Raw genomic sequence first — 27,097 nt, forward strand, 5'->3', positions numbered from 1 at the left:
AAAGATAGCACTTGGCTGCCAGTAACAAACTGCACCAAAGTTACAAACACAGACCAAGTGCTGGTAAGTAATATTAGTTATGATGATGATCTTGTGGCATACTAAAAATGTCAGATAGATTTTAGCACTGTGAGGATACTATAGATATTGGAATGTAATTGAACCAAAATGATGCTCGAGAGAAATTTTGAAGTAAATGTGCAAATTAGGCTACCTAGTATAAACTAGAACTGCCTAAGTCATTCTGTTCCTTAGTAAAAGATAACCACATAAAGCATTTATACAGCAGAGGGTTTGTTATTAGCTTCTGAGATCTATTTCGGTCATCTACAACTGGTGGTGTAGAAAGGAAAAGAAGGCTCCAGAGACTGAACAAACAGCATGCACTGTGGTATCCTTTATTTAAAAACTGTGAGCTAACTACAGTTGTAGTGTTCTCATTTACCATTCTGATGGCATAATAAACTGGGAGAACATTACACAACTTCAAGAAGGCATCAAAAAACTTGTAAACAAAAATACACACCACACATGCGCACACGTATACAACATACACGCACACGAAGGTTATAGTCTAAATACAATGAAAAGTGATGAAGAAAAGCTTTAAATGCTCTAAATCAACTTTTAAATGCTTTATTATAATAAACTGTGGCAATACTGTGGCTATTATGAAAAATATTGTAACTGCTTAAAAAGCAAAATACTGGCAATTTGAAACTAGCAACAAGAAGCAGATAAAAATAGAATGGAAGATAACATAAGACTAAATAACATCAAAATTCTAATGCTGATACTGTGTAGGATTGCACTGAAGTAATTTAAAATTGGTTCTTAAAGAACTCTTTAAAAGTCTCTTGAAATATTAAACTGCTGCACTTTACAAATAGTGGATGAAAAGAAAAAAAGTATTTGGAATGTTACACACACACAGAGGAAATGTATTAGGCATATCAGTTTATGGTCTTTGTTTATGACCTGCAAAAAGTTTTATGAAGAAAAATTTAAGTGCCAATGTAGTGAAAGAAAGTTAGAAATTCCTAAAATGCAAGTCTGAGTGCATGTATCAGGTTAAGAATATATTTCAAGGTTGGGGCAAGGCATGATTGATGAACATCCAAGAAGAAGAACCTTGTGGAACTCAGAAGGTAGACAGAGCTGTTTGGAACATGTTTAAAAATGAAGGTACATTAAACTCAGACTATCCTGACTGAGATTCCAAAGTACATGGAGTTCTATAGCTCTTCAGTTGAAATCTGTTTCATAGTGGCCAATAAATAATTAAGACTAACTTCTCAGCAAACTGCTTTTTCATACATTCAAACACAAAAATCTTTACCACACATGCAGATCTGATATTCTAAACAGCACAAATATGAATCCTGATTTCAGGGGAAAAAAGCACATTAACAAGGATTTTTTTCCCTATAGGTTCTTATAAAAATGTCTGAAGCTGCTAGACATCTTTAGAGGGGATAAGTTTAGATTTCCTATTGATTTTGGAAGAAAGGAGATTTTATTTTTCTAAGGAAGCCAATCATCCATGAGAGCAGGAGACATGTCTTCAGAATCTAGAAAGTGTCCCTAATGCTTAAAATCATAGCAAGTCCAGATCCAGAAAAACTGGCAGGTAGGACAGGGGATGGAAATGAAAAGTTCAGATGTCTATGGTATACTTTGGAAATAATGTGCCTCATAAATTAAAATGGCTCAACTGCCTGCAGAGTGAAGTGCCACAGGCCTAGAGAAGACCCAGTTCCCTGGAGGAGGAGCTAGGGAGTCCCCATGTCCAGGGACCCTTGGGCTGGCTGTGACCAGAGGGCCTTATTTTTCATGAGTGCTTTCAGTTGGGGAATTTATGACTTTGCCCAGATAAAGTTCCCTTTTGGTTACTTTTTCTCTACAATCAGTTAGTCAGAAAGTTACTGGTGATTTCCCCAAATGAAATGTAGCTGTACTAGTATCTAAAGGTGCCAGCTAATTTAAAGTAATGCCCATCAATAACGCTGCTGGGTGTCAACCACTGCTGCTGAAGAATTAACCCCCAAATCGCCTAACTAATCTATCACACTGGGTGCTGTTACTATCTTGCGGTTTTTTTTTCTTTTTGAGCTTTAGAGAAATAGTCTTTGTAATAGACTTAGAAACGGCTTCTCTCGGGCTTTGTTTCACTCTTCCTCCTCCTCCTCTCCCCCTTCTCCTTCTCCTTCCTCCATGGTTTCCACGATGAGCTCTGCTGTGCAGGTGGCTTCTCCAAGACTGTTGACAGCCTTGCAGGTGTACTTGGCATCATCATCCCCGCAAACATCACTAATGATTAAAGAGCAGTTCCCATCCTCGTCGTAGTCTATCTGGAAGTGGCGGGACTCCCGGATTGATTGGTCATCTTTGAACCAGACGACTTCAGGGTCCGGGTATCCTGCATCACAGGGAGGGAACACAAGTTGCAGAAACTATTATTTAAGGTTTTCCCACATAAGCTCTTGAGCTACCTCTAATGATTAAGGGAATAGAGGGGGGAAAATATGTTAGCGTTTAGCATCTATTTTGATATTTACACTTGAGTATGAGTATATATTGTAAATACTAATGTCTGAAACTTCACATCAGGTATTGTGCATGTATCCCACTTCTCATCCATGTAGGGCTTGTGCCACCTCCCACCTTAATACAGATATAGATTATTCTCTGGAACACTGCCACAACTCTAATCACATCTTTAGAACTAACTATCTTCTTGGATTAAAAGGAAATTTTTTTTTTTTTTATCCTGTATACAAGTTGAATTTAAGGACTTCCCTGGAGGCACAGTGTGTAAGAATTGGCTGCCAGTGCAGGGGACACAGGTTCAATCCCTGGTTCGGGTAGATTTCACATGCCATGACGCAACTAAGCCTATGCCCCACAATTACTGAGCTTACATGCTGCAACTACTGAGGCCCAAGTACCTAGAGCCCGTGCTTCACAAGAAAAAAAGCCACCAAAATGAGAAGCCTGAATGCTGTGATAAAGAGTAGGCCCCTCTTGCAGCAACTAGAGAAAGCCCTGCAAAAAAAAGCAACAAAGACCCAGTGTAGCCATTAAAAAAAAAAAAGTTGAACTTAAATAAATTTAAAATTTTAAAAATGATAGTAAAAATGGGTGCAAGAGATCTTTTGAGGGTGTTGGAAGTGTTTTAAAATTGGATTCTGATAAAGACTGCACAATTGTGTAAATTTCTAAAAATAATTGAATTATATACTTTAAATGGGTGAATTTTATGGTATATAGATTATAATTTGAAGGTGATAACAACCTGTAAAACATAAATTGGAGGAACTGATACTATTGCTAAGAAAAAGAAAGCAGTATTTGTCTTAATCTGATCCAAAGACAGACAGTATCCCTGTAGATAAACAGAAACTGACCACACCAATTAGTCTCATTTTATCAGCAATAAAAATGTTTTCTGCCTTCTAATTGACTTGTTTTTAGATTTCTGGAGAAGTTGTTTTACAGGACAAAATCGTATCCCCAACTAGAATAAAAATTACATGGAACAACTTAAGAATTCTAACATTTTTTTCAAGTAGAATTTTGTTTTTATCGAACAGCATCCATATGCTTTAATTTCCCCTCAGCACTTCAGTCAAAGTAATGCAAATACCAAGAAAATAATCCCAAAGAGAAAAGTAAGCAAAAAGATAATTATTATATAATATTTTCTAAAAAATAAAGGAAAAAGAACTTAAGACCCAAAGACAGTGGTGATGGCGAGAGCTACAAGCCGTGGCCCCCAAACTCTCAGCAGAGAACCCTATCTGAGCACTTCCGCACTAGCAAAGGCAGCACATCCACTCTTTGAAACAATTGGATGAAACACGTGAAAGATGATGATAGACCAGGCATTTATAAGCCAAGTTGATAATATACTGATGCAGGAGAGAAATTGTTTCTTCATGCCTACCTTTGGGTTATTTTACCCAAAAGGCATAATCTAGTCAGATTGCTGGAGACTTACAATGTGGGAGGCACAGTTTGTTCTTTCTGCTGGCCAGTGCTCTGCTGCTTTGGGGCAGTTAGTCTGACTGAAAGTGGCAGATAGCCCTGCAACTCTTGTCACTTGACAGTCACAGACTTGAAGCAGAGAGGCCTGTCTTATCATACCACTTCTCTTTCTAGAATGTTGCAGTCTGTGGAAACTTAAATGCTGTGTGTCACCAACACTGCTGACTCCTCAGGTGCTATGCTAAGGTCCCTTAGGGCTCTTTGAGCTCCAACAACTCGCTATGACCATGTTATTTCTGGCTGATAGAGAAGCACAGGGCAGACAGGCCAGAGGCCTGCATCCCAACTTCCCTCTGTTTGAAGTCACACTGCAGGCTCTCTCTGCGCTTAACCAGTTCCACAACTTTCCCCCGTGACTCCACAACGTATTTAAAAGATTTGAAAGATTTCCCCTTTCTATCTGTGTCATCTCACAGAGTCCCCAGAGCCACTCAGGGCATTAGACACTGTCTTACAGAGGAGGGCCTGGGCTTCAGAAGAGCTAAAACACTGCCCCAGGTCACACAGGCTGCTGATTAACAGCAGAGCTGTCTTCTCACAATACTATGCTCTGCATCAGCCTTCCTGTGAGAGCCTTTTGTGGTCAATTCACAGGCTTCCTAGAAGCTTGCAAAGCTCATTTCAACAAGCACGTTCCAGAGCCAAATAGGTCCATGATAAACCACTTTTAACTTGGGTCTAGTGGCTGATGTAAGTGGGTGAAATATCAGAGTGACTAAACAGCACTGTTTTTCAGTGGGTGGAGGGGGGCAGCGGGCCAACTCCTCCTGACCCGTTTTCCCTCACAGCCTGGCTGTTCCAGAACTGACATCTTGCCGAGAGCACACAGGAGGGGCCCACCCACCCGCCACACCCCCTGGACAAGGCAGAACAGCTAGAGACTTACCTTCAATCTTGCAGTCAAATCTAGCAGCACTTCCCTCCACAACTTCTAAATCACGAATGGTCTTAGAAAAGTAGGGTTTTACATGGGGCTTCTCCTCAGCGACAGCCTCCAGGAAAGCTTGGGAGACATCTTCTAGAAGGTAGGGAAGAGGATGTGGTCATTTCTTTATTCCTGGCTCTCTCCTCTTCCCTGGTTTAAAAGAGCTGACCTTTTTTTTTTTTTCAAGTTGTTATGATTTAGCAAATAATGAAGCTGAGAGGACTGAATCATAAGCCCACCTTTCTCCCGGGGACAAGGTAGCCTGCTGCCAAATGATTTTGGCAGCAGAGAGAACTATGACCAAACGGGAAATGTCTGGACTTCCGCCTCCCTTATGCTGACACACTGGAAAAGGAGATAATCTTTAAAAAGGATTTTTGGCTGCATTTCATGCCGTTTCAGGATTCAGTTGAGGGTATCTAAGAAGGACAGGAGCGTACCAGCCCACCAGCCCTTGGGCCTCCTCCTCCCCTCCTCCCGTGGTGGCAGCAGCAGGCCTTTCATCTGCTCCTTGGGACGGAAGAGCCGGATCTTAGAGGCGTTGTCGATTTGCCTATTGCCTGCTGTGGAGCAGTCTGTTCCACAAGGATGATGCCTTCACAGCATGTGACTCTGGACCAGGATTTGGGATTGGTCCAGGGAAAAGCCGTAATTTGGAGGGGTTCCTGACCCTCTCCTTCCCCTTCAGGCTATTTCTGGATCATCTGGGGAGTGGCAGGGGTGGAAAAGGAGGGACCAGGCCCATGTGCAGCAGAGTCGGTCCCTGGGTACCTCAGGGCAGCTCGGTGAGCAATTTCAATTATCCCTTGTGCACAACAGGATCTAGACTCAGCTTCTCACCTCTGGATACCAAAGGCATCAGGTAGCGGGGAGGTGGTGTCTCAGGCTAAATGAGGCACCTCAAGATGATAGAGGCCTTACCCTACATGTATCAAAGCAGAAGAGTCCGAGGCCTTCACTGAGGAGATGGATGGGGTAGCATCTCTAAGACAGTGGGCAAGCAACTAACCCTTTTGGACTTTAGGAGGGGCCCTGCCAATCACCGTCTACCCAATTCAAACAACATGTTTCAGCATCACGAAAACTACCAAAAAATATGGACTGAGTCAACTTTTGTTAAAAGACAAGCACAAAGACACATTAAAAAAAAATTGAAGCATATTTTTTAAAAGTACACCATTATATGCGACTTATTTATGTCTGCCTGTCATACAAACATTGCTTTTGTAATAAGGAAACTTTTCATGTAGTTTTTGCTAATTCTTGTGTAAAGTATAGGGAAAAGACCATCTAGTTCTATTAGACAATAACTTTCCTTCTGAAAATAGTTCAACCTCAGGTGAAACAGTTAAAGAGCAATTACTAGATTTAGTAATTATTGTCAGGGCAATGTAAAAGTAGTTTTGAATTTTTCCTTGTAGGGTTGTGTTAATGAAAAATAAAATCAATCTCCCACCTTAAAAAAAAAAACTCTAAATCTCCCTCCAACCCCCAACCCTTCCTTTCTCACCATCTGGCTGAAGAAAATCTCTCTGGAATCCCTTACCTTCAGATTCTAGTTTTTCTGCATTGAGCGGGCTGGTTGGTGACCCTGTTGAGGATTTCCTGCCACTGAGCCCTGAGATCATTGCCATAGAGGACAGTCTTCCGATGGCTCTCACAGCATTGCCCGTTTTCTGGAAAATAGACACTGGCGTTGGGCTCAGGCGGTGTCCCTGGTTCCAGCTGAGGAGCTCAGGGAGAAAAGCCCAGCCCGGGAGAAGCAGTTTTCCCCGAGATGAGGGCCTCCCGAGTGCTGAGCTCCACCAGAGGAGTGAGTCCAACCTTGCTCTGCTCAGCACTATCGGCGTGTCAGAAGATGTTCGGAGAATGGAATGGGGCCTGGAACCGATGTGTGCGTTAATGTGACTAAACAAGGTCAACATGAGACAAAAACCCTTTTCATACTGTGCTTCAACTCCCATAAAAGGGATAGTTTATATAAAGCAACTGCGGGCTGAGACAGCTCCAAAGACTTATTGCGGACGGGGCCCAGTGGGGCTGTTTCTCATAAAACAATGCTAGTGATAGGATTTTAATTGGGCAAGAGAATAGTTACTACAGATCCCACAGGTCCTGTTGGAAAGACCAAAAAAAAAAAAAGCCTTCTGTTGACCATAGGCAAGTAGCCTCTTCGGGCTTAACCTCACTGGGCTTCAGTTTCCTTCTCTTTATAAGGAGGGGTTTGGACAAGATGATCTCCAAGGTCTCATCTAGGTCTCATCTAGTTCTGTTTATGATTCAGATACTTAGGAGATTTGGGGAAACACTCTGCTGGCCCAAGCACAAGTCTTCAGTGGAGTTCTGGAGGGGTGTTCCTCCCTGAGGTACACCCAGGCATCAAAAAGCAGCACCCGAAGAAATGAAAAGCACAGCATTTGGCTTTTCTTGAGTTGAGGCGCCTTGGGAGAGGATAGAATTCCTACTGAAAAAGATGCCAGGACTTCAACATTTTCTTTGTATTGTGAAAATTCTACCAAGCACAAAGCACAGGATTTAGGTCAAGAAGTTCCCAACCACACTTCATTGTGTCTGTTTCTCACCATTAAGATTCTACCCCTTTCCTAAGGTCAATGGAATGAAAGACTAAGATAAGAAACTAAAGCATAACCAGTGCTTTCCAGCCCTGCACCCGAAGCATCTTCTGAGGTATCCAGATGCTGTGCATCCAGGGAGCAGATGTCATCACAGACTGGCTACTGAGAGAGGAAAGAAATAGCCTGTGCAAAGGCAACGGCTGGCACTTACCCGCTGGACCTCAAACTGTGCTGGAAAAGCCATTTCCTCCTGAATTAACTTCACACACTAAAGCATTTCAGGCAGGCCAGTATACTTCAGTTAAAAAAATTATTTCAAAAGTAAAGAATTTCAGAGTACTAGGGAATCATACAGAAAATGTGTGTATGTGTGGTTTAAGCAGAGACCTACTCCTGTAACCACAGTCACTTTACTGTTATGTCACATCCCATCCTGGCTGTAGACTCCTTTCACACACTCTCGACAGGCATTCCATCTCACCCTGTCCTCTGGTCATCCACCCTCTCACACACTGTGCGGTGTGGTTAGGCCCTCTGGCCCACAGTGAAGCTGCTGCTGCTAAGTCACTTCGGTCGTGTCCGACTCTGTGTGACCCCATAGACGGCAGTCCAGCAGGCTCCCCCATCCCTGGGATTCTCCAGGCAAGAACACTGGAGTGGGTTGCCATCTCCTTCTCCAATGCATGAAAGTGAAAAGTGAAAGTGAAGCCACTCAGTCGTGTCTGACTCCAGCGACCCCATGGACTGCAGCCTACCAGGCTCCTCCATCCATGGGATTTTCCAGGCAAGAGTACTGGAGTGGGGTGCCATTGCCTTCTCCGACAGTGAAGCTAGATCACTCTAAAAGGAACCCAGGAGGCCCCAGGTGGAGGTGATGAAGAGAGGAGAAGGTGAGGGATGATGACCCATTGTGTGCAGAAGCACCATGGCTCTGCAGAGAATGCTCTGGCAGACAGACCACCTGGCAACTTACACACTCTTTTGGGAGAAGCTGTTACTGGTGACATCACTGATCTGTTTGTTCTGCTAGCTGGAGTGTGGGGAGACCCATCTCTTCCCAGGGGATCTTACCCTAACCTTAGGAACGGCTCAGAGGTGGTGTCAGCCACAGCAACCCTCCCTACTGAGTCCACGTCGTATTAGACTACTTCCTAACCAGCCCTTCTCAGCTCTCCATTGCCTTCATCCAACACAGACTAGCTTGCCCTAGGCTGGAGTCTCTAAACTCACACGGTTCATTCCTAACAAAGGACAGGTTAGTTCTCTAACCACTGATTATGCTGTGACCTTGTACAAGTCAGTTCCCCTCTCTGGGCCTTATAGTTGGACCAGAAGATTTGAATCTCCCTGCAGCTCTAGTGTTCTATAGAAAGCCTATGATTCTGACATACAAATGGTAGCAGGGAATGCTCCCCTTGAATCCATGGGCTCTCTAATCCCAAAGACCTGGGGGCAGGATTGTCTTCACTTGTATGGTATAGAAAAGTGAAGTCTTTCCTCTTCTATTAACAAAATGACTCATAGGAAGCTATAAGAACAAGGCAAATCAAACCGTTACATTTCAGCGGAGGCAGCAAATAACAAACAAATAGACCACACATTGGGGGAAATTTTCCATCAGATGGAGCAATAGACCATATAATTTCTAAAATAGGAAGAAATGTAAGCACTCGATAAATAAAATCTTAAAAATAACCTTCACATCAGAAGTCAATCTTTGGAAGCTGATTCATGGAGAAAAAAAGTTGGTGGGAAAGTTATTTATCAGAACTGGAAAAGAACAATATATGTTCTAGCCTTCCAGTTTTATGCCTTTGAACTGAAAATTGGATGCTGCTTTGCTAACCAAGACTTTTGTAAATGTTTAAAACATCATCAAAAAAAGTTTCAGTTCTTGAGAAGTTCCATCCTTGTCTTGAGGAAGCCCTTTTTTTTTTTTTTTATTGGAGAGCAATTACCTACACTGGGTTTCTGTGTTCTAGGCAGGCAGAGTCTGTTAACGGTTTTCCTAACACAGCACAGACTCCCTCCCCTGGGAAAGGCAGCAAGGATGACTAACCAGCCTAGTTTCCCAGGACTGAGGGATTGCCCTCAATGAGAGTTTTTCATGGATAAAGCTGAGACAGGCCCTGGAAAATCCAGGCAAGGTGATTACCCTAAAGCCAGGCAGCCATCATGGGCCCTACCTATACACCAACAGCCCCAAGACTACAATTTCCCCTGAGAATGCATATAATCTAAATGTAATGGCCAGGAGTACCATATTCCCTGGTGGCTCAGTGGCAAAGAATCCTCCTGCAATGCAGAAGACACAGGCTCAATCCTTGGGTCTGGAAGATCTCCTGGAGAAGGAAATGGCAACCCACTCCAGTATTCTCTGTCCATGGAAAATCCGATGGACAGAGAATCCTGGCAGGCTACAGTCCATGGGGTTGCAAAGAGTCAGACAGGACTTAGTGACTAAACAACAACAACACGGGCCAAGGGTACTCCATGCAATATTGAGTCAAAAGCCTTCTTCCCCAAGGCCCTTTGGTCCATAGTACTGAAGTCTTTGTGGTTCTCAGAGAACAAAGACAGCTGCCCACAAGCCTCCAATTCATAGTCCTTTGCTTCCATTTTGCAATGCAGAAGCCCTGTTGTCCTGCTCAACTTGCCCACCCTCAATGCTACTACTCACCACCATGTCTTTTCAACAGTCTTTTGATATCAATTGAAAAAAAAAAACAACAACCCTACTCTCTTTCAGAATAGCTTCACTCTAAGATCACTAATATGATTAGTCATCTATCTATTGCCTTGCTTGTTGGATTTGTTCCCATGTTACTACCTTCCCCTTTTATGAAAACCACACCCAGAAGATAACTAGGAACCATTTCTCATGCAGCTGTAGAGTCTGGGCCACCCACCCCCTCCCTCCATCAGAGTGCACCCCTGTCTGTGCCCCTCCAATGTACTCTGCCTCCCCACACTGAGCCTCAGCTGCTCCAAGAGGGAACCCCTACTCCAGGGGTGCCAAGGTCTTGGTACCCAGAGCTGAAAATGTGGAAAACACTTTCCTAAGGAAGAAATGCAACACAGGATGGTAAGAGCAGCTGAACTATTACCAGCTTCAAGGACATTATGTGTTGAATGGGATTTGGTAGACTACTTTTCTATGTAATTTTTGAAGCCTAACCACTGTTTCTGTGGAAAAACTATTTACAAATGCTGCTACCTATATTAAAATAGGAAGTTAATGTTCCTTCTCTGAATACTTCATTTTCTTTCTCATTTTCAAAAAACCTTATGGCTAATAACACTATAAAAAGCAAGAAAAAATGTAAGTGATTAAAACATCACCACAAATTATGGTTTCCTAACCCATCTGACTGAAACATTTCATTTATTTCCTTTGGAATCTCCATATCTCTTCTCTGTGCCTATCCCTTGGGTTTAGGCTCTTTCTGGCTTTGGTTCACCAGCAGATGTGTGGATGCTCCTTGAAGATGTGATAAGGCTGCCCTTTAACCCACAGCCTCATCCAAGCAAAACCCAGTGAGATTTCCTGCTCTGAGAATGGCCCCACACCCCAGTCACCCTATGCACTTCAGAAATACTGCTATTTCTTTGAGATCTACTGGCCACAGGATCATTCATAAAACCAACCCTTGATTTTGTGGCCTTCTCCCCCCATTTCTTTTTTTTTTAAAGAACATTTGCTACTCTGATTTTACTGGATCCTACTGGCACCGGAAGGTGAGGTAAGCAGCATGGCATTCCCACTTACCATGTACTTGAGGAAAGTGAGGAGATCACTCAACTTCAGGAGGGGATAACCAAGAACCAACTCCCACTGCAGGGTGTCTGCTGAGATGCGCAGGGGGTGGAGGCCCTCAGATACACACTCCCGAAGCCCCTCGCTCTCCTGCTTCTCTCAACCTTTGTGTGAACTTAGACTTTTCAATGAACTGTGGTTTAGTCATTCTGTGTGGCAAACCACCAGTGTCCCGGTTGCCCCTAGAACAGTGATTTTTCTCTGCCACAGAGGCAAGGTCTAAAGCCCTGGTCCCCTGAATGCCCAGCTAAAAGACTGCTCCTGTCAGGCCGGCATGGCCAGGGTGAGGTCCGGTTCACAGCTCTGAGCTTTTTCCTCCGTCTGTGCTGTTATCCCCTCCTCTCTGTGTTTTACCCATGTTCCATGGCCAGCTTCAAACTCCTGCCCTTGGCAGCCTTTCCTGACAACCACATCCAGCTCTGGTGTGATTGGCTCCATCTTCCGTCCACACTCACATATATGGGTATGGAAAACTATAGTGATCGTTTATAATTCTAGCTGTGTGTTATGTCCTTTTATGTCTATTTGATTTTCAGGTCTCTGTTTCACTATATACTCACTGAGTATAGAAACCACGTACCCTCCAGTAGCCCAGGAATTTTATACTACTAGCAGTGATAATAAAAATAAAACAGAGGGTGATAAGTTCTCTATGGATTTGGATGATAATTTTCTCCATCTGCTAACAATCAGAGGCAATTTGTGTCATTAAATTGTGTGTTGTTAAGACTGTGTAGCTGGAGCTAGTCTCTGGGTTTGAATGCTGGCTTTCCCATGCTTACTAGCTGTGATCCTGGGTGACTTTCCTAACTTTTCTCTGCCTTGTTTGTCTGAGAATTGGGGATAACATTAGTACCTGCCTCCCAGGATTAAAAGATAATTTGCATAGAAAGTGCTTTGAATGTTCCCTGACACATAGCCAGCTCTCCGTATATATTAGCTACTGATCCCATTTGTGAACACTTACTATGTGCCAGGTAATATACTAGAGGTTAGATGATGACCATCTCATATAATCCTCAACGACGCTGTGATTTGGTACCACTATTATCCTCATGTTATAGATGAGTAAATGAAGGCACAGCAAGGCTAAGTAACTTGGTTAAGGATTTGCAGCTAGTAACACAACCCCCCATGTCTCTCATTGTAGATCACATGCCCACCTCCTTCATGGTAAGGAAATGTTAAAACCATCACACTGCCTATAACAAGATCACATTCTCCAGGGTTGCCAAATAGTCCTGTAAGGGACAATGCTCATCCCTACCCACAAAGACACGAAATGTCAGTCTTGGTGCCAGGCTATTTCAGAAATAAATGTAAACATTTTTATGGAGTGAGGTCAGGGCAAGTTGGGAATGAGGGTGGCTTGAATAAAGCAATTATGAGGGGCAAGAGACCGGTCCGAAGTGACCCCTGCCATTACCTGCCATTTCCTTCTTGCCATGTACTTCTTCATCCGGTCTTTGGAGAGTTTCTTGGCCTCCATGTTCTTGGTGTCTTTCATTAGCCATGGATGCTGAAGGCACTGGGTGCAGTTCAAGCGGTTTCTGATAGAGGCAGAGATCAGAGGATTTCTGAGCAGAAGGGGATCTCAGAGACTGCTGGTCAGACCAGAAACAGGAGGTCACCTGTCCCTAGATACATGGGGCAGAGTCCATGGCTGTCTGCTCTCAATCCATCCACTGTGATGAGAATCATGGTGATCCTAACATTTTTCCTCTCTTGGTCTGGGTTATACTGACTAGACCCAGGATAGATTAGTGTTAAGAAGGCCTGAACACTGATGGGCAGCTGGAGTCTCATGACCTGCCCTTGGGGTCTAGAGAGGCTAAGTGCTGGAGGACAGACATGTCTTAGAATTACTGGTACTATGTTCCAGGGTGGGGTCATACTGCTGGTCACATGAGGGCTGGGAGCTGTGGATGCCGGATCCTTCTACTTCTTTGATGGAGGGAAGAGTGAAACCTTAAGTCCAAATCTTCAAGAATCAGTGAACTCTCAAGTCTTATGGTGTGGTGGGGTATCAGACTTTTGCCTATTAAAACTCAAAAGAGGTATGTCTTATGTTCAACCTATGAATTATGACAACCTTAGACCTGCACTGAAATTCATTTAATTTTCTGAAAGCTCTGGGAATCTAGACATATTTCAGGGCCATCACGTTAATTATAGAAGGACTAGTAAAGTCCACGGAGAAGGCAATGGCAAGCCACTCCAGTACTATTGCCTAGAAAATCCCATGGATGGAGGAGCCTGGTAGGCTGCAGTCCGTGGGGTCGCTCCGTCCATGGGGTCGCTAAGAGTCGGACACGACTGAGCGACTTCACTTTCACTTTTCACTTTCACACACTGGAGAAGGAAATGGCAACCCACTCCAGTGTTCTTGCCTGGAGAATCCCAGGGATGGGGGAGCCTGGTGGGCTTCCGTCTATGGGGTCACACAGAGTCGGACACGACTGAAGTGACTTAGCAGCAGTAGCAGTAAAGTCCAAAGCACCAAGAGCTAACATATGTAGAAAATGATTAAAGTAAATTTGCTAAATATAGTAACATGTAATGATCTTTATAAGTGGATATGGATTATTGTAATTTTCATATATTCAAAATTTGTACACTTTATATATATTTATTTATAATAGAAGACATTTTAAAAAGTGCTGATAGATGGAGATTTCTGGTTAAAGACATGCTAAGTTTGAGTTTATGGGAATCTAGTGTCTTGATCTATATGAAATCAACTCTTGGGTGAGTCCATTTTACAAGCACAGAGGAGCCAGCACATTACTGAATAAACTCAAGGTCAGATGAGAAGACAGGTGATATAAACAATACCTCATTTACCAAACTGTGGGTAAACAAAGCCTGGCTGACAGAAGCCATCCTTGGACCAGAGTCATTAGGAGGGAGGCTTCCATCTCCCTGGGGCACCTTGGAAGTGGGGATCCCTCACACCAGAAGAAGATCCAGGCCCCCCACAACATCCGGATCTTCCCTGGGTCAGGCCTACTTCTGTTATAAAGACTGAGCCAGCAAAATGCTAAGAGGACCTCACTGTCAGAGTGTGGACTGTCTCCTCTGGTGAGGAGTTTGGCCCAGAGCCGGCTACAGGGGACCAAGAGGTGGGTGCATAACCAGAAAACCAGACAGAACCACTTAAGAGACCCCCTAACCTCACTCCTTTAGCAACTATACTCTCCTGTCCCAAACAGGATTTCTTCCAGAGTAGGCAAGACGAGGGACAGCCTCAGAGGGGCGGGGCGGCAGGGGGTGAAGTTCCAGGGGCCAGTTTCACAAGCTTCTGGGGAAATGCCTAGAGCTGCTCCTATTGCCAAATGCGACACCCCGCGTTTGAGCCAGGCCTTGCGTCATCTGGCCACCTGTTCACAGAGCGGGTGAGGAGTCCAGTAGCCGGTTGTCCCCACCTAACACTGCCACTGCTCCCTTCCCTGGGCCAGGACAGTCCTCCCTGCACACACAGAGCCCCACTCACCTTTCTGCTGTGATGGAGCCACTTCCCTGCTCCACTGAATCCTGTGCAGCCACATGCAAGACTGCTTCTCTGCTCTAGCCTCCTCTATATTTCCAATGCTTCTCTCACTGAAATACTGACGAGCAGACAAGCACTTTGGGCATCTGACCTTTCTTCACAGCCTTAGGCTGTCTACGTGCCTGAACACTCCAGCCTCCTGATGTTTGCAGATGTTTTATACAGTCATCCACTGACCACCCTGGCAGCTCTGTGCATCCCTGCAAGGTGGGGCTGGGGAACCTCACAGGCGGCACTGTTAGCGGGACAGAGACGGAGCTGGGATAGCAGTCTCATTGGCCGGTGGTGGAAGGCACCTGGCTGTACTCAGGCAGGCAGTTCCTGCATATTATAGCTACTAAACAAGCATCAAGCCAGAACAGTTGGGAGTATGATCAGGCCCCACAAATAGGATCTCTTCCCTGAAATCCTAGAAAGGGGGGCAGGGTAAGGTTTTAGTGGGATTGCTGCTGGCCACAGCTGTACATGGAAAATGAAAGGGGCTGTCGTTATTCATATGCGAGCTGCCTCTTTCCCTCAACGCTCAGTCAGGGGTTGCTTTCCAAGAGAGATGTCTGTGCTTCTGAGACAGGACAGTGTCTGGCCCCAGGGAGCAGGGCCAGGAAGACCCCCTTCGGGCCCTCATGCACACCACGCCCACCCGAGGAAGAGCCCACCACAGGGAAAGGAAGTCACTGCCTCCGGACCCCAGTCCAGGGTGAGGGGAGCCCCAGAAGACCAAAAGCCCAACTCGTTACTTCATATCCTTCTTCAGCAAGTTGCTGATAAAATCCTTGGCATCATCGGAGATCTCATCGAAGGCCTCGTCGTCGAAGTCCCAGGTGGCTGAGGTAACGTTGGCTAAGGTTTCGTTGTCATTGTCGCCCATGAAGGGGGACAGCCCACTGACCCTGGGGGATAAGAGAGGAGAGAGTAGGGGAGGCCGGCAGAGAGGGTGGTCCCCCAGGGGAGCGCTCCCTGAGGTCAGAGGTGAGGGCACCCCCAGCACCCCTGCCTCTCCTCCCACCCGGAGAAGAAGAGCGCATGCTCTCAGCCTTGCTGTCCGTACTTCTGGGATGTCCCCCGCCTGTTGACACCCCCTGCCTGTGAAGCTGAGGTGGAAGGAGTTTTCTTCAGTTTACCATTTCCACACAGTATGGCAGGGCCTTCTTCCCTATCGTCTGTTCTTCCTGGAAGCCCAGGCTAGAACGTGGCCCCACAGAGCCTTCTCTAAGGTCCTGGAGGATGAGTCCCCTCCTCCGTGGGGCCGCTCCCCACACCCTGTGGACCGGTCACGGGATACAGCACCCGTCAGCCCGCCCCGTCCCGCCCTCTCACCTTTCACCCTCAGCACCAAGAACAGGGCCAGCCCATGCAGGGCGCAGCAAGGGTGTCTCCAGGGATGGTGAACCTCAAGCCTGCAGTGTGAGTCTGGGGATCCAGCTCCACTTGACTTCAAAGTTCCTGAGGCATTTAGGCCAAACCAGAAAGCTTCCCTCAGGGGGACCAAGGCCTGTTCATTTGCTGGGGGACCTTGGACCCTGATTTCTGTGTGTCAGCTTCCTCCTCCGTTAGATGGACAACCTGCTACTGAACTACAGAGTGGTCACCACGCCGCCTCTCCGTGTTCTCTTTCTCCTGCATCCTCCTCATCATGGCAGCAGACGTCTATCAAACATTGATTATGTGCCATGCCCTGGGCAGAGAACTAAAGTAGATTCAGTCTTAACACCACCCTTTAACCCAGGTAACTCGTCACTTTGTTTAACAGATAAGGAAACACACCAAGAGGGGTTAAATAACTTGCCCAAGGTTTTGCAGTCAGTGAGCCCCTACCATTAACTGCTACTTTGTACAGTCATTTCTGAAAAGATGAAGTCAGCCACAGCCTACAGCACTGGCAGGAGGCCTGGTCTGCAGTAAAAAGCTTGGTCTGTGACCATAGCTATTGCAGCTCCTCTGTACATAGTTCACCCCCATTGCCTCATCAATCTGTGATCCCGGGAATGATTCATTTACCAATAGCTCAAGCCAAATAAAATTGGAAGGTGAACTATCTCAAAGTCAAATGGAACAGACTTCTGGCTCACTGGCCTCACCTCTGGACACTTCATCTCCACCCCAACCATCCAGCCTTCCACTCAGCTTGATCCAGGGCTAGCCTTATGGGCCTTAGAAGAGCCCCACTCTTGGTGTAATGCTCTGCTGCCATAATTTTGAAGTTATTAATAATGTTGCACAAGCCACCCTACTTTTTAATGCTGCACTGGACCCAACAAATTATGTATCTAGTCCTGTCTGCCCCTCGAGATGTATTATGCCATCAACCTTGACAGTTAGGGCTTCACTAACATCCCTTGCCCCAAATCCATCATCATAAACAAAAATGCAAACCCTTCGGGAGCTGTTTTGCCATTCAAGAGGCCTCAGCTTATGAAATACACCCATCCCTTAATATTAAGTTTTGTAAAACAAAACCCATTGCATTTTTGCAAGGAAATCTTGCCATGGGAGGAAGAACCCTCTGGTGAAAATCTTCATTTAAAAAAAAAGAAGAAGGCTTTTCAGAGTGACTGATCTCACCGTAATCAATATATTTGTTCTTTTCAATAAGAGAGTTTTATAGATGGCATTGAAATGTCTTAAAGCAAGACAGTGCTTTACATTTTGAGGTGGCACGGAGACAATCACTCTTGATCACCTCACAGTGAGGGGAGGGTGGGAGTCTCTGCAGTTACGTAATACTCATTTCTCTTCTCTGGGCCTCTGAGTCCCTCCTTACACATCCAGGGCACTGGGCTAGAATTCCGAGGGGTTCCCAGTATTCCTGGCTCTCTGACCCTGGGGTGACTTTGACTAGTCCCATTAAGATAAGGCGTGACTCTTGCCCCTCAGCTACGTGCTTCCTTCTGCCTTCCTTCCTTCTGCATTTTCCATTTGAGACAAAGGGGAAAGTCCTGCAGTGTGCCAAGAGATTGCGGGAAAGCCAACAACCCCACTGTGGAATGCTGAAAGGCCCCCTTCTGTAAACCTCCTTTCCTAATTAGGAACTGCAATCCTGCAAAAATAGGGCTTAATCTCTGTGATGTTCACAGTCGGGGACAGCCTCCTGGTCTCTGGCCTCTGGCAATCCCCTTTCCTGGCAGCCCCTCCATCTGAGATTCCCCCTGAGCCTTGGCTGCCTCCTCAACTGCCCGAGCTCCCCCAGCACTCCCCCTGACAAAGAGAATGTATCTCTAAAATAAAACTTGCACAATATGCAGAGCATGATGACAAAGAGAGTATTGGAATTTTAGTAATCCTGTTTCTTGGTGATGGGATTTTGCAGAATTTTTAAACCTTCTTCCTTGGACTTATTTTTTTTTAAGCGCTAGAATTTGCATAGGATCATATGTGGTTGGGTTGTTCAACCCAATCAACAAACATAATAACCTTATCATTATAAACACAACGACTCACCTCTTTTCCTAGTCTTATCTAATTTTTAACTGAAGGAGATCAGAGTACACTACCCCAAAAGGTGAACTTTGGCGTAAACATTGCATTGAGCTGAAGGCAATTAACTCTTTGTCCCCCCTCTTTCTATCTAAAAGTAGGACATAAACGTCTCTTTGCTAAGGTGACATGAATTTTTATTTAGTCTAGTTTGTCCGTTTCTTCTCTTATCAGGAGGAGGAGAAAGACCCTCGTCTGCATATCAGATCTTGCTAAACAGTCTCTACGCATTTTCTCCTCACTTGTCACACTTCAGCGCCTCCAGAAGCTCCAAACCCTTTTTCCTCTGTCCAGTTATTTCTATACAATTTATCACTCTTTGTTAAAGCATATAAGCTCCAAATTTTAAATGTACCTTGAGTCACATTTCTTTATGAACACCTTTATGAACGTTTATTATACGTACATAATTAAGTCTGTTTTCTTTTTGTTAATCTGTCTTTTGTTAGTTTGATTTCCAAGCCCCCAAGAACTGAATCTAGGAGGGTAAAGGAGAGTTTTTCCTTCCCAACATAACCAATGAATTTGTTTGGTTTTCACAAAACTGTAATCAATATGGGCAAGTTCTTGGATCCTCTACTTCTTCACTTGACATTGTCTTTCAAAAGTGTATACAGTCTTCATGTTCATTTTTAATGGTTAAATATTAGTCTTTGTGCTAATGAGTCAACAAAGGACATAACTTCAGGGTGTTCTGATTTTTTAATTCTTAATCTCTTACTGCAGCCAAACTTCCCCAGGGAATCTGATGCAGAGACCTGTTATGCTTGCACGACAGAACATCAGGAGGAAGAAGGCCTCTTAAACTACACTTTCTCTATAATTTTTTTAAACAGCAGACGACCCTCCTGCATGAACAGTCAGCAAAGGGGATCACATATCTGCCAGCAGAACTACTGAGTGCTTAGGAAGGGGTTAGTCTTTTCTCCCATTTTAGCCTTGGGATACTCATTCCCTGGTGCGCTGGGAAGATCTGAGAGGGCTCGGGGGTGCCCAGAGGAAGAGCTGGACATCGTTTTGTGCAGTAGCCCACGAAACAGCAACCCAGGGTTTAGTCATGTTAACCACAGCCCAGGTCCCTGGAGAGCAAAACCTGCAGGTGTTTTCTGGACCTGGTGTGGGTATGGGGCGCCTGGAGGTCACAGGAGCTGGAGTCAGAGAGCATGTCTGGACTCAGCGACTAAGAGGGCAGGGGCAGCCCTGGGTGGAGCTTCTGGATCCCTGTGAAGAGCCCTGCAACCAAATCTGAGTCTGAGTAGGTACCCGATGCTTGGGCACTGGGACTTCTCCCCATTCACAAGGATGTTGTCCCCAGAAATCACACTCCAGATGGGATGGACCTGGTTCTCTGGACTATGGTGTGTGTGTGTGCTTAATTGCTCAGTTGTGTCCGACTCTTTTTGACCCCATGGACCGTAGCCCACCAGGCTCCTATGTCCATGGGATTTTCCCAGGCAAGAATAGAGGAGTGGGTTGCCATTCCCTTCTCCAGGAGAGCTTCCCAACCCAGGGATCAAGCTGGTGTCTCCTGCATTGGCAGGTGGGTTCTTTGCCTGCTGAGCCTTGGACCATGGTGCATGCTCAAAAATTAGCTGGGAATGGGAAGTCTGCTGCTGAGCACAGCGGGAAGATGTTAGGGAGGAGAAGGCAGAGTGGTGGTGTGAGGGAGGAGAGGGAAGGAGGAGAAGGAATTCTGGAGTAGGGGTGAGCACAGGACTCAGAGATGGGTCTCCACAGGCAGGAAAGGGACACCAAGACCTCAGGAAACTGGGGGAAGGAGACAGGAGAGGAAAGGAGGCTTAGAGTGTCTTCAAGGTTGAAGTGTGGCCAAGAGAGCCCAGTCCTCTCTCCTGCCAGAAACCACACGGGGATTGCTAACAGCAGAAGTCTCAGCAGATTCAGGAAATCTCTTCTCTCCCTTCAGAATCAGGGGTGAGAGGGCAGGGGCCCCACAACCCCGCCAGCTGCACCTCTGCCCTGCCTGGGGACCCTGGGCTGGCCGTGGGGCTGGGTCTCCTGTGCTGTGACAGGATCTGCCCTGATCTCTCCAAAGGTGTGAGGAGGAATTCCTTCAGCAAAGTCAGAACAACCTACCGGGCATGCCTGCTCACTTCGGAGGTGCTAGCCAAATACGTGCTGAGTGATACATCTCTTCTCACCCGGCCCCCAACTTTCCATCTCTCACTGGCCTTAGGAAGGAGATGGGGGGTCCTCTGGAACTAACAAGGAAGGTGACCCTGATAAGGACTGCCAGACAGACAAACAAGCTCCAAACAGAGGGATGGAGGTACAAGAGGGCTGCCAGAGAACCTTGCCTGGGGGGGTGTTCCAGCAGCAGCTCCAGAATGCCACATGACAGGGCTGAGAGGAAGCCACTTGGCTGGCTCTACCTTCTGTTCTCACACTACATCCCCACAAAGAGCCCTAGTTCGGGAGGGAGACTCCCAGACCTCAATCCCCACTGTGAGAGCCAGTGGAAAAGTCCCAGGGGGCAGAGAAGCCGGCTGGGGCATAAGGCAGGAGCCAGGATATTGGGGAGGTTGTGTAGGGCTGGCCTGTGTCGTCTCCCCTGCTGCTTGCCTGCCTCCCTTCGACACACACCTCTCTAGCCTCCTCCCACCCCATCCAGATTCCCTTTAGGCTGGTGCCCCGTTCATCACAATTATTTTCTCCCCATTTCAAAAAGTCCTTCCCCATTTCTAAGTCTCAGCTTTAAAAGTAATCTAGCAAACCATGTCACGTGATATCCAAATTACTTCTTCAATCTCAAAGAATTTTCATTTTAAAATAAAGTGCTCTGTGACCCAGTAATTCTAGTTCTAGATCCAACAGAAACACATAAAGGTATTTACTAAATCTCATGCACCAGGATACTCACGATACCCTGAACTGGAATCTAGTTAAGGGCCCATCAGCATAAAATGGACGAGTGAACTGGAGCAGGTTCACAGAGGGGCACACTACACAGCCTTGGGAAGGACCAGTCACAATTACACAGCATAATATGAATGGGGCTCACGAACAATGTGGGGCAGAAGGGGCCGGACACGTCTTTCTGTGTGATTTCATTTATGCAGAGTTCAAGAACAGGTGATCATGGTGTACGATGTTAGAATGGGGATCAGGCTACCCCTGATGGGGTGACTGGAGCCAGGGTACTGGGAGGGCTGCAGGCGGGTGGTTTCTGGGTCTGGGTATAGCTGTGTTCACTCAGCACATTCACTGAGCATCTAGTCACTGCTCTGGCCCTGACCTGCATGAAGACCAGTCTTCCTGGTTTGCCAAGGATGGTCCTCACTTCAGCGCTGAAAGCCCCGTATCCTGGGAAACCTGGCTAGTGATGGTGAACTGGGACAGCCGGCCACCCTCTAGGACATGGAAGTGGGTAGCCATGTGGGCTTCCGTGGGCCCCATGAACTCAATGTCAAAGGATGATCAAATCCCTGCCCCTCCCCACTCCCAGGTTTGTCCTGAGGACCAAACTGATGAACCGATCCTATTCCAGTGGGAAAACAGATGGAGACAGTAAGATGAGTCTCCTCAATGGTTGCAGGGGGACCCAGGGACCGAACCAGGCCACAGGTAGCTGACAAAAGACTTTCTCAAGAGTCAGGTGTCTCTCCCAGGGAAAGACCCAGCGAGAGCACCATCCAACCTGGTTTAGTCCTGGCTGCCTGGCTCTCTCTATTTACCAAGGGGCCAGAACCATAGAGTCTGGTGTAGTTTTCTTGGCTCCTCAGCTCTCTTTCTCCTGGAGATGCACTCCTGGCCACAGTTTCTCCTCTGCTGCCCTAGGGGGAGGCTGTGCTGTGGGGGTGACCCTGAGCAGAGAAGAACATGACTCTGGGGTCCAGAACCCGTGACACAGGTTCAATGGAGGGAAGCCGTCCTAACATGCCACAGGGAGAGTCAGACTCCTGAGCCTGTGTAAATGCCTCACTGCACCAGAAAAATCACTCAGCTTCTGCTAAAGCATTGGCCACTGTGGTTCCTAAACCTGGCTGTGCAACAGAATCACCTAAAGCCATTTCTTCCAATGGGGTCCAAAGACCTGGAGGATCTAAGAAAGTACCTGTAGAGGTCTCCTTCAGGTTTTCTATGAGAATGTTTAATTTGTCCTTTTCTTTAACAACATAACTTTTTTTCAAAGTGACTACATGCACAGCTGCAGTTTCAGGGAAACCAGCCCATAACTGCATTGCCGCAAAGCTCAGGTTTCCATTGAGGTTAATGCCTGCTTGCAGCCTGGGACTTCAGAGACTGAATCAGCCAGATTCCAGCAAGAGGGTGTGTTCTAGGGTCTGGCGCTCAGACCAGCACCATCAGATGCCAGCAGCCTGTCAGAAATGTGGGTTCTCAGGTCCCCGGGACTTCTGAATCAGAACCTGTGATCCAAGGAGAGGCCCAGGGGATCCACGCAGATTACCATCTGTGCAGACCGGGTCTGGATCACTGGCCTCCTTGCTTTTCTGCAGCATTTGTAAATGAATGACTCCCTATTTTCCACCTAATGTCCCACTTCTAATTACTACACAGTCGCTAAGGGTCGGACACGACTGAGCAACTTCACTTTCACTTTTCACTTTCACACATTGGGGAAGGAAATGGCAACCCACTCCAGTGTTCTTGCCTGGAGAATCCCAGGGACGGGGGAGCCTGGTGGGCTGCCGTCTATGGGGTCACACAGAGTCGGACAGGACTGAAGTGACTTAGCAGCAGCAGCAGCAGCTTTCTACTAAAGGCTCTATCATCAAATCAGTCCATATGCTGAACTCAGAGATGAGGTTGCCATAAGGATGGCGTGTGGTCCCCGGAGGATGACGGTGACACCCACAGGAGATGTGCACCTAGGCTCCCTCTCTGCTTCTCTACAGATCCACAAACACATGCGAAGGTAAATTACACAGCACCAGCCATATTCCTGCCCTCCTGACCAAAGGCCCCAGGCTGGCCAGCCTTAGGGATGAGGACGGGCCCAGAAAGGGTACCTTACTGCGTGGAGCTAGACCCTCCCACAGAAGTGTGACACAGGCTGTGGACATCACCAGGAGCGCAGGAGCGAGGCAGGGTGGCGAGGAGGGGCTTGGGAGCCTGTGGCCCTCTTGACTCTGGGTGGGCTCCCCGTCAGGCCCTGCCCTGGTCCCTCCAACATCAGGGCAGCCTGGGGCCCTCCCTCGTGCGGCCCAGGACTCACAGGATGTAGCAGATGACCCCGATGCTCCACATGTCCGTGGCGTAGCCAATGGGCTCATAGTTGATCACTTCGGGTGCGACAAACTCTGGGGTGCCAAAGAGGACCTTCAGAGACCCCGCATTCTCTGCAACCAGGATGGAGAGCGATCAGTCACTGGAACATCCCTAAGCCAACCCGAGGTGAGTGGATGCCAGGAGGGACACAAGTCAGGCCGGCCTTCAGCGGCTCTCCCCTTGCAAAACGGCACAGAGACAGTGGTCTCCTCACAGAAAGAGTGCACAGACACACCAGTGAAACTGACCCACCGCATGTGCAACTCAAATGTCTGGGGTGCGGCTGGGGGAGTGGGGAGAGCCCGTTACAGCCCTGCCCCAGATGGAATGGCCTTCCGTGTGTCTGTCTCTCCCACGAGCTTCCCGATGCAGGGGTTGCGACTTGTGCCTGACAATGACCTCTGTCATGCACTCTCGTTAGTACCCGGCAGCCTGCTTTATGAGGACTTTCCTGTTTAATACTCTTGCCTAGGAAGGAGCATGACCCCCATTTCCGAAGGAGGAAAGGGAGGCCCAGGGACTGATTCGCCCACCCAGTTAACAGTGGTCAGGACCTAACCCAGTAGTCTGATTCCTGAGCCGTGTGCCCCTTCTCACACCACCTCTCCACGTGCAGTGTCACGTCTCTCCTCCCAGGAGCTGCTGGGAGCTTAGTCAGGAAAAGCCATAACCCCTAGGTGATGCCTCTGAGCCATGAAGGACCATCCCCCACAGAAATGATTTCAGGGCTGGGTACTACGTCCCTGTCTGCCTTCCCTGTCATGCCCTGCCTCCTGCAAGTGCAGGAACAGCAGAGATGCTTCAGAGGACCCTGGCCTAGACCTCGGGCCTGAATCCACTGCAGCTCGTGGTGGGACTTGCTGGCCAGAGTTAAGTGAACCTCAGCTTCCTGGTCTATTAACTGAGGCTCACAAATCTGCCCTGCCTACCTCACAGGGTTGCTGTGAGAATCAAATGAAGGAAAGGAGGTGAAAGTGCTCTGGAAATTGGATGGTAGGATGCACCATCACCAAAATGTTCTGCTGATGAAGGCACCAGAGTGAAAATAACCATAATAATAAAATAAATAGCTGACATCGATAAGTACCAGGGCGTCTCTGGTACCTCAGTTGGTAAAGAATCTGCCTGCAATGCAAGAGACCCCCATTTGATTCCTGGGTCGGGAAGATCTGCTGGAGAAGGGATAGGTTACCCACTCCAGTATTCTTGGGCTTCCCTTGTGGCTCAGCTGGTAAAGAATCTGCTTGCAATGCAGGAGACCTGGGTTTGATCCCTGGGTTGGGAAGATTCCCTAGAGAAGGGAAAGGCTACCCATTCCAGGATTCTTGCCTGGAGAATTTTGTAGTCTGTACGATTGTACGGACTGTATAGTCCATGGGGTCACAAAGAGTCAGACAGGACTGAGCGACTTTCACTATACAGTGCTTACTATGCCCGAGGCACTGCTCTTATCATTCTAATGTATTAGCTCATTTGATTCCCTTAACAATTCTATGAGGTGGGTACCATTATTATCCCATTTTACAGATAATTTGAGATGTAAGTTCCCACAGCTAGTAAGTGGGAGGGGCCGTCTCCATGGGCTCTGATCTCAGTTCCAATCTGGTGCATCCCCCTTAATACCCATGGAATGGAACACAAACAGCCACTGCCATGACGTGTTGGTGACAACAGGAGAGGCGGTTCAGCCTTACCCAACCTCCTGGCCAGACCAAAGTCAATGAGCTTGATCCTGGTGCCTGTCTTGTTGACACACATGATGTTCTCGGGCTTGAGGTCCAGGTGGACGATGCCCTGCTTGTGGATGTACTCCACCCCCTCTGAGATCTGCTTCATGTACTTGATGCACTCCCGCTCCGTCAGCTCAAAGTCCTCATCAATGATGCGCTCGAACAGCTCACCCCCGGACACGCTGCAGGGACAGAGCAGGCACTCAGACCATAGGAGCAGGGAGACCAGCCTAGGGCAGGCTAGAGGAGGGGTCAAGGGCAGGAACGCCCGGGGGTTGGGGGTGCTGGGCATTTTCTGCAGCTGTCTGAGTTCCAGGCCACTGCCCCATTATGTGGCTCTCAGTCTTCCCTTCACAGGCCTCCTGGTTTCCTGCTTGGGGGACCCTGCCTGTGCTTGCTAAGCCTTGGGGGGGATTCAGGGAAACATCTAGGCTGGACAATTTCAGAGGTGGTCATGAGCCCAGAGATCCACAACGCTCTCCTGAGCAGAAAGGGTAACTGCCAGGTAGCCTGTGTCCCCCAGATAACTGTAGATGTGAGGGACCATCCTGTTCTCCAGCCATGCCTTTCAGTCATAAAGAACTGAAGCTTAAAATACTTACAGTCTCCATAAGCAGTGGCTTCACAAAGCCAGAAACAGAAAAGTATCTCCAATAATAAGGGGCTTCAGCACATCTTCTAAAATTCATTGGCTGTGACTCATTACATTAATATTTGTAGTTGTGACCAGTTTGCTTCCTCTGGCGAGGCCTATAGCATCAGTTTACTCCTCTAGCCATAACTAACTCGTCTCCTTGGCTCCCTGGCTCAGGCTGGGAGTGTAGTATATCCTTCCTGCCTGGATAGACTTTGGACCCTGGCCATGGTGGTTCTGGGGCCGGCAGTGGGCACCTTTTGCTAAGGACTGGCCCAGAGGCTACAGCCAGCCAACATCTTTCCCTACAGTGCAAATGCATAGGGCCTCTCTCCTAGCCCTCCAACCCACCTTTCTTGCTCAGAAAGTTTAAAGTTCTCCTTGGTAACTTATGTAGCAACCAGACACCAGCACACTCTTTTCCACAATGGCCTATAGGTCCACCAGCTGAACAAGGCTGAGTGGGCTTCTTTCTAGGCCTCTCCTCTTCCAAGGGCCTCCGCTCTTCTAAGGGAAGTCATCATAAAGATGAGAAAGAGCTGAGCTTGAATCCCAACTTTGCGTGACATTGGGCAAGTTACTTAACCCTTCTGAGCCCCAGTTTTCTCACCTGTCCCTACACCATAGCAGTTAGGAATGAAGGAACTTCTGTAAAACATGCCTGACATACAGTGGGTGCTTAGAACATGTTAATTATCATTTGACAACCTGAAACGGGTCAAATGGGCCTTGTTACTGACCCCTGAGGGAGAGACAGACAAAGATGCACAACGGGGCCCATGGGACCACTGAAGCCTTTGCAGGCTTCCATCACCACAGGACAGACTTTCGTTTCTGAACTGGTAAAGGTTGGTTTGTTCCAGTGGCCACTGGGGGGCGCTGGAACCAACACTTTAGAACCAACTGAAAAGGAGGTCCTTGCGCAGCCAGGAGGTGGCGCCTCTGTCCTCAAACCCTTCATTTCTATTGCTCTACACCCAGGCTCTAAATCAAACTCTAACTTCCTTTCGTGGGTTCCTAGGTTTCAGGCTGTTCTTAACATCTCTGAGCCCGTTTCTATCTGCAAGGTGTCGGTAAAAGCAGTGTCACCTCATAGG

The 27,097-nt window shown here is 47.2% G+C and overlaps 1 protein-coding gene across 3 annotated transcripts in view; it reads right to left on the reverse strand.

The window, feature by feature from the left end:
• Positions 1 to 384: 384 nt before the first annotated feature.
• The window catches only part of MYLK (myosin light chain kinase), a 292,274-nt gene continuing 265,561 nt past the window's right edge, over positions 385 to 27,097 (reverse strand). For 2 of the 3 annotated variants that reach the window (XM_055396005.2, XM_055396085.2), the window contains 7 exons: positions 25,331 to 25,548; positions 23,584 to 23,707; positions 15,653 to 15,805; positions 12,792 to 12,915; positions 6,519 to 6,648; positions 4,934 to 5,065; positions 385 to 2,419 (listed from right to left, as the gene is read on the reverse strand). In XM_055396005.2, coding sequence (XP_055251980.2) covers positions 2,169 to 2,419; positions 4,934 to 5,065; positions 6,519 to 6,648; positions 12,792 to 12,915; positions 15,653 to 15,805; positions 23,584 to 23,707; positions 25,331 to 25,548 — 1,132 coding nt within the window. In that variant the 3' untranslated portion in view covers positions 385 to 2,168. The remainder of the gene's footprint in view (positions 2,420 to 4,933; positions 5,066 to 6,518; positions 6,649 to 12,791; positions 12,916 to 15,652; positions 15,806 to 23,583; positions 23,708 to 25,330; positions 25,549 to 27,097) is intronic. The other variant, XM_055396158.2, reaches the window with a different exon arrangement.

This window comes from Moschus berezovskii, chromosome 1, assembly GCF_049115385.1.
Source record: "Moschus berezovskii isolate FMDL1 chromosome 1, NW_MosBer_1.0, whole genome shotgun sequence".
Classification (NCBI taxonomy): Eukaryota; Metazoa; Chordata; class Mammalia; order Artiodactyla; family Moschidae; genus Moschus; species Moschus berezovskii.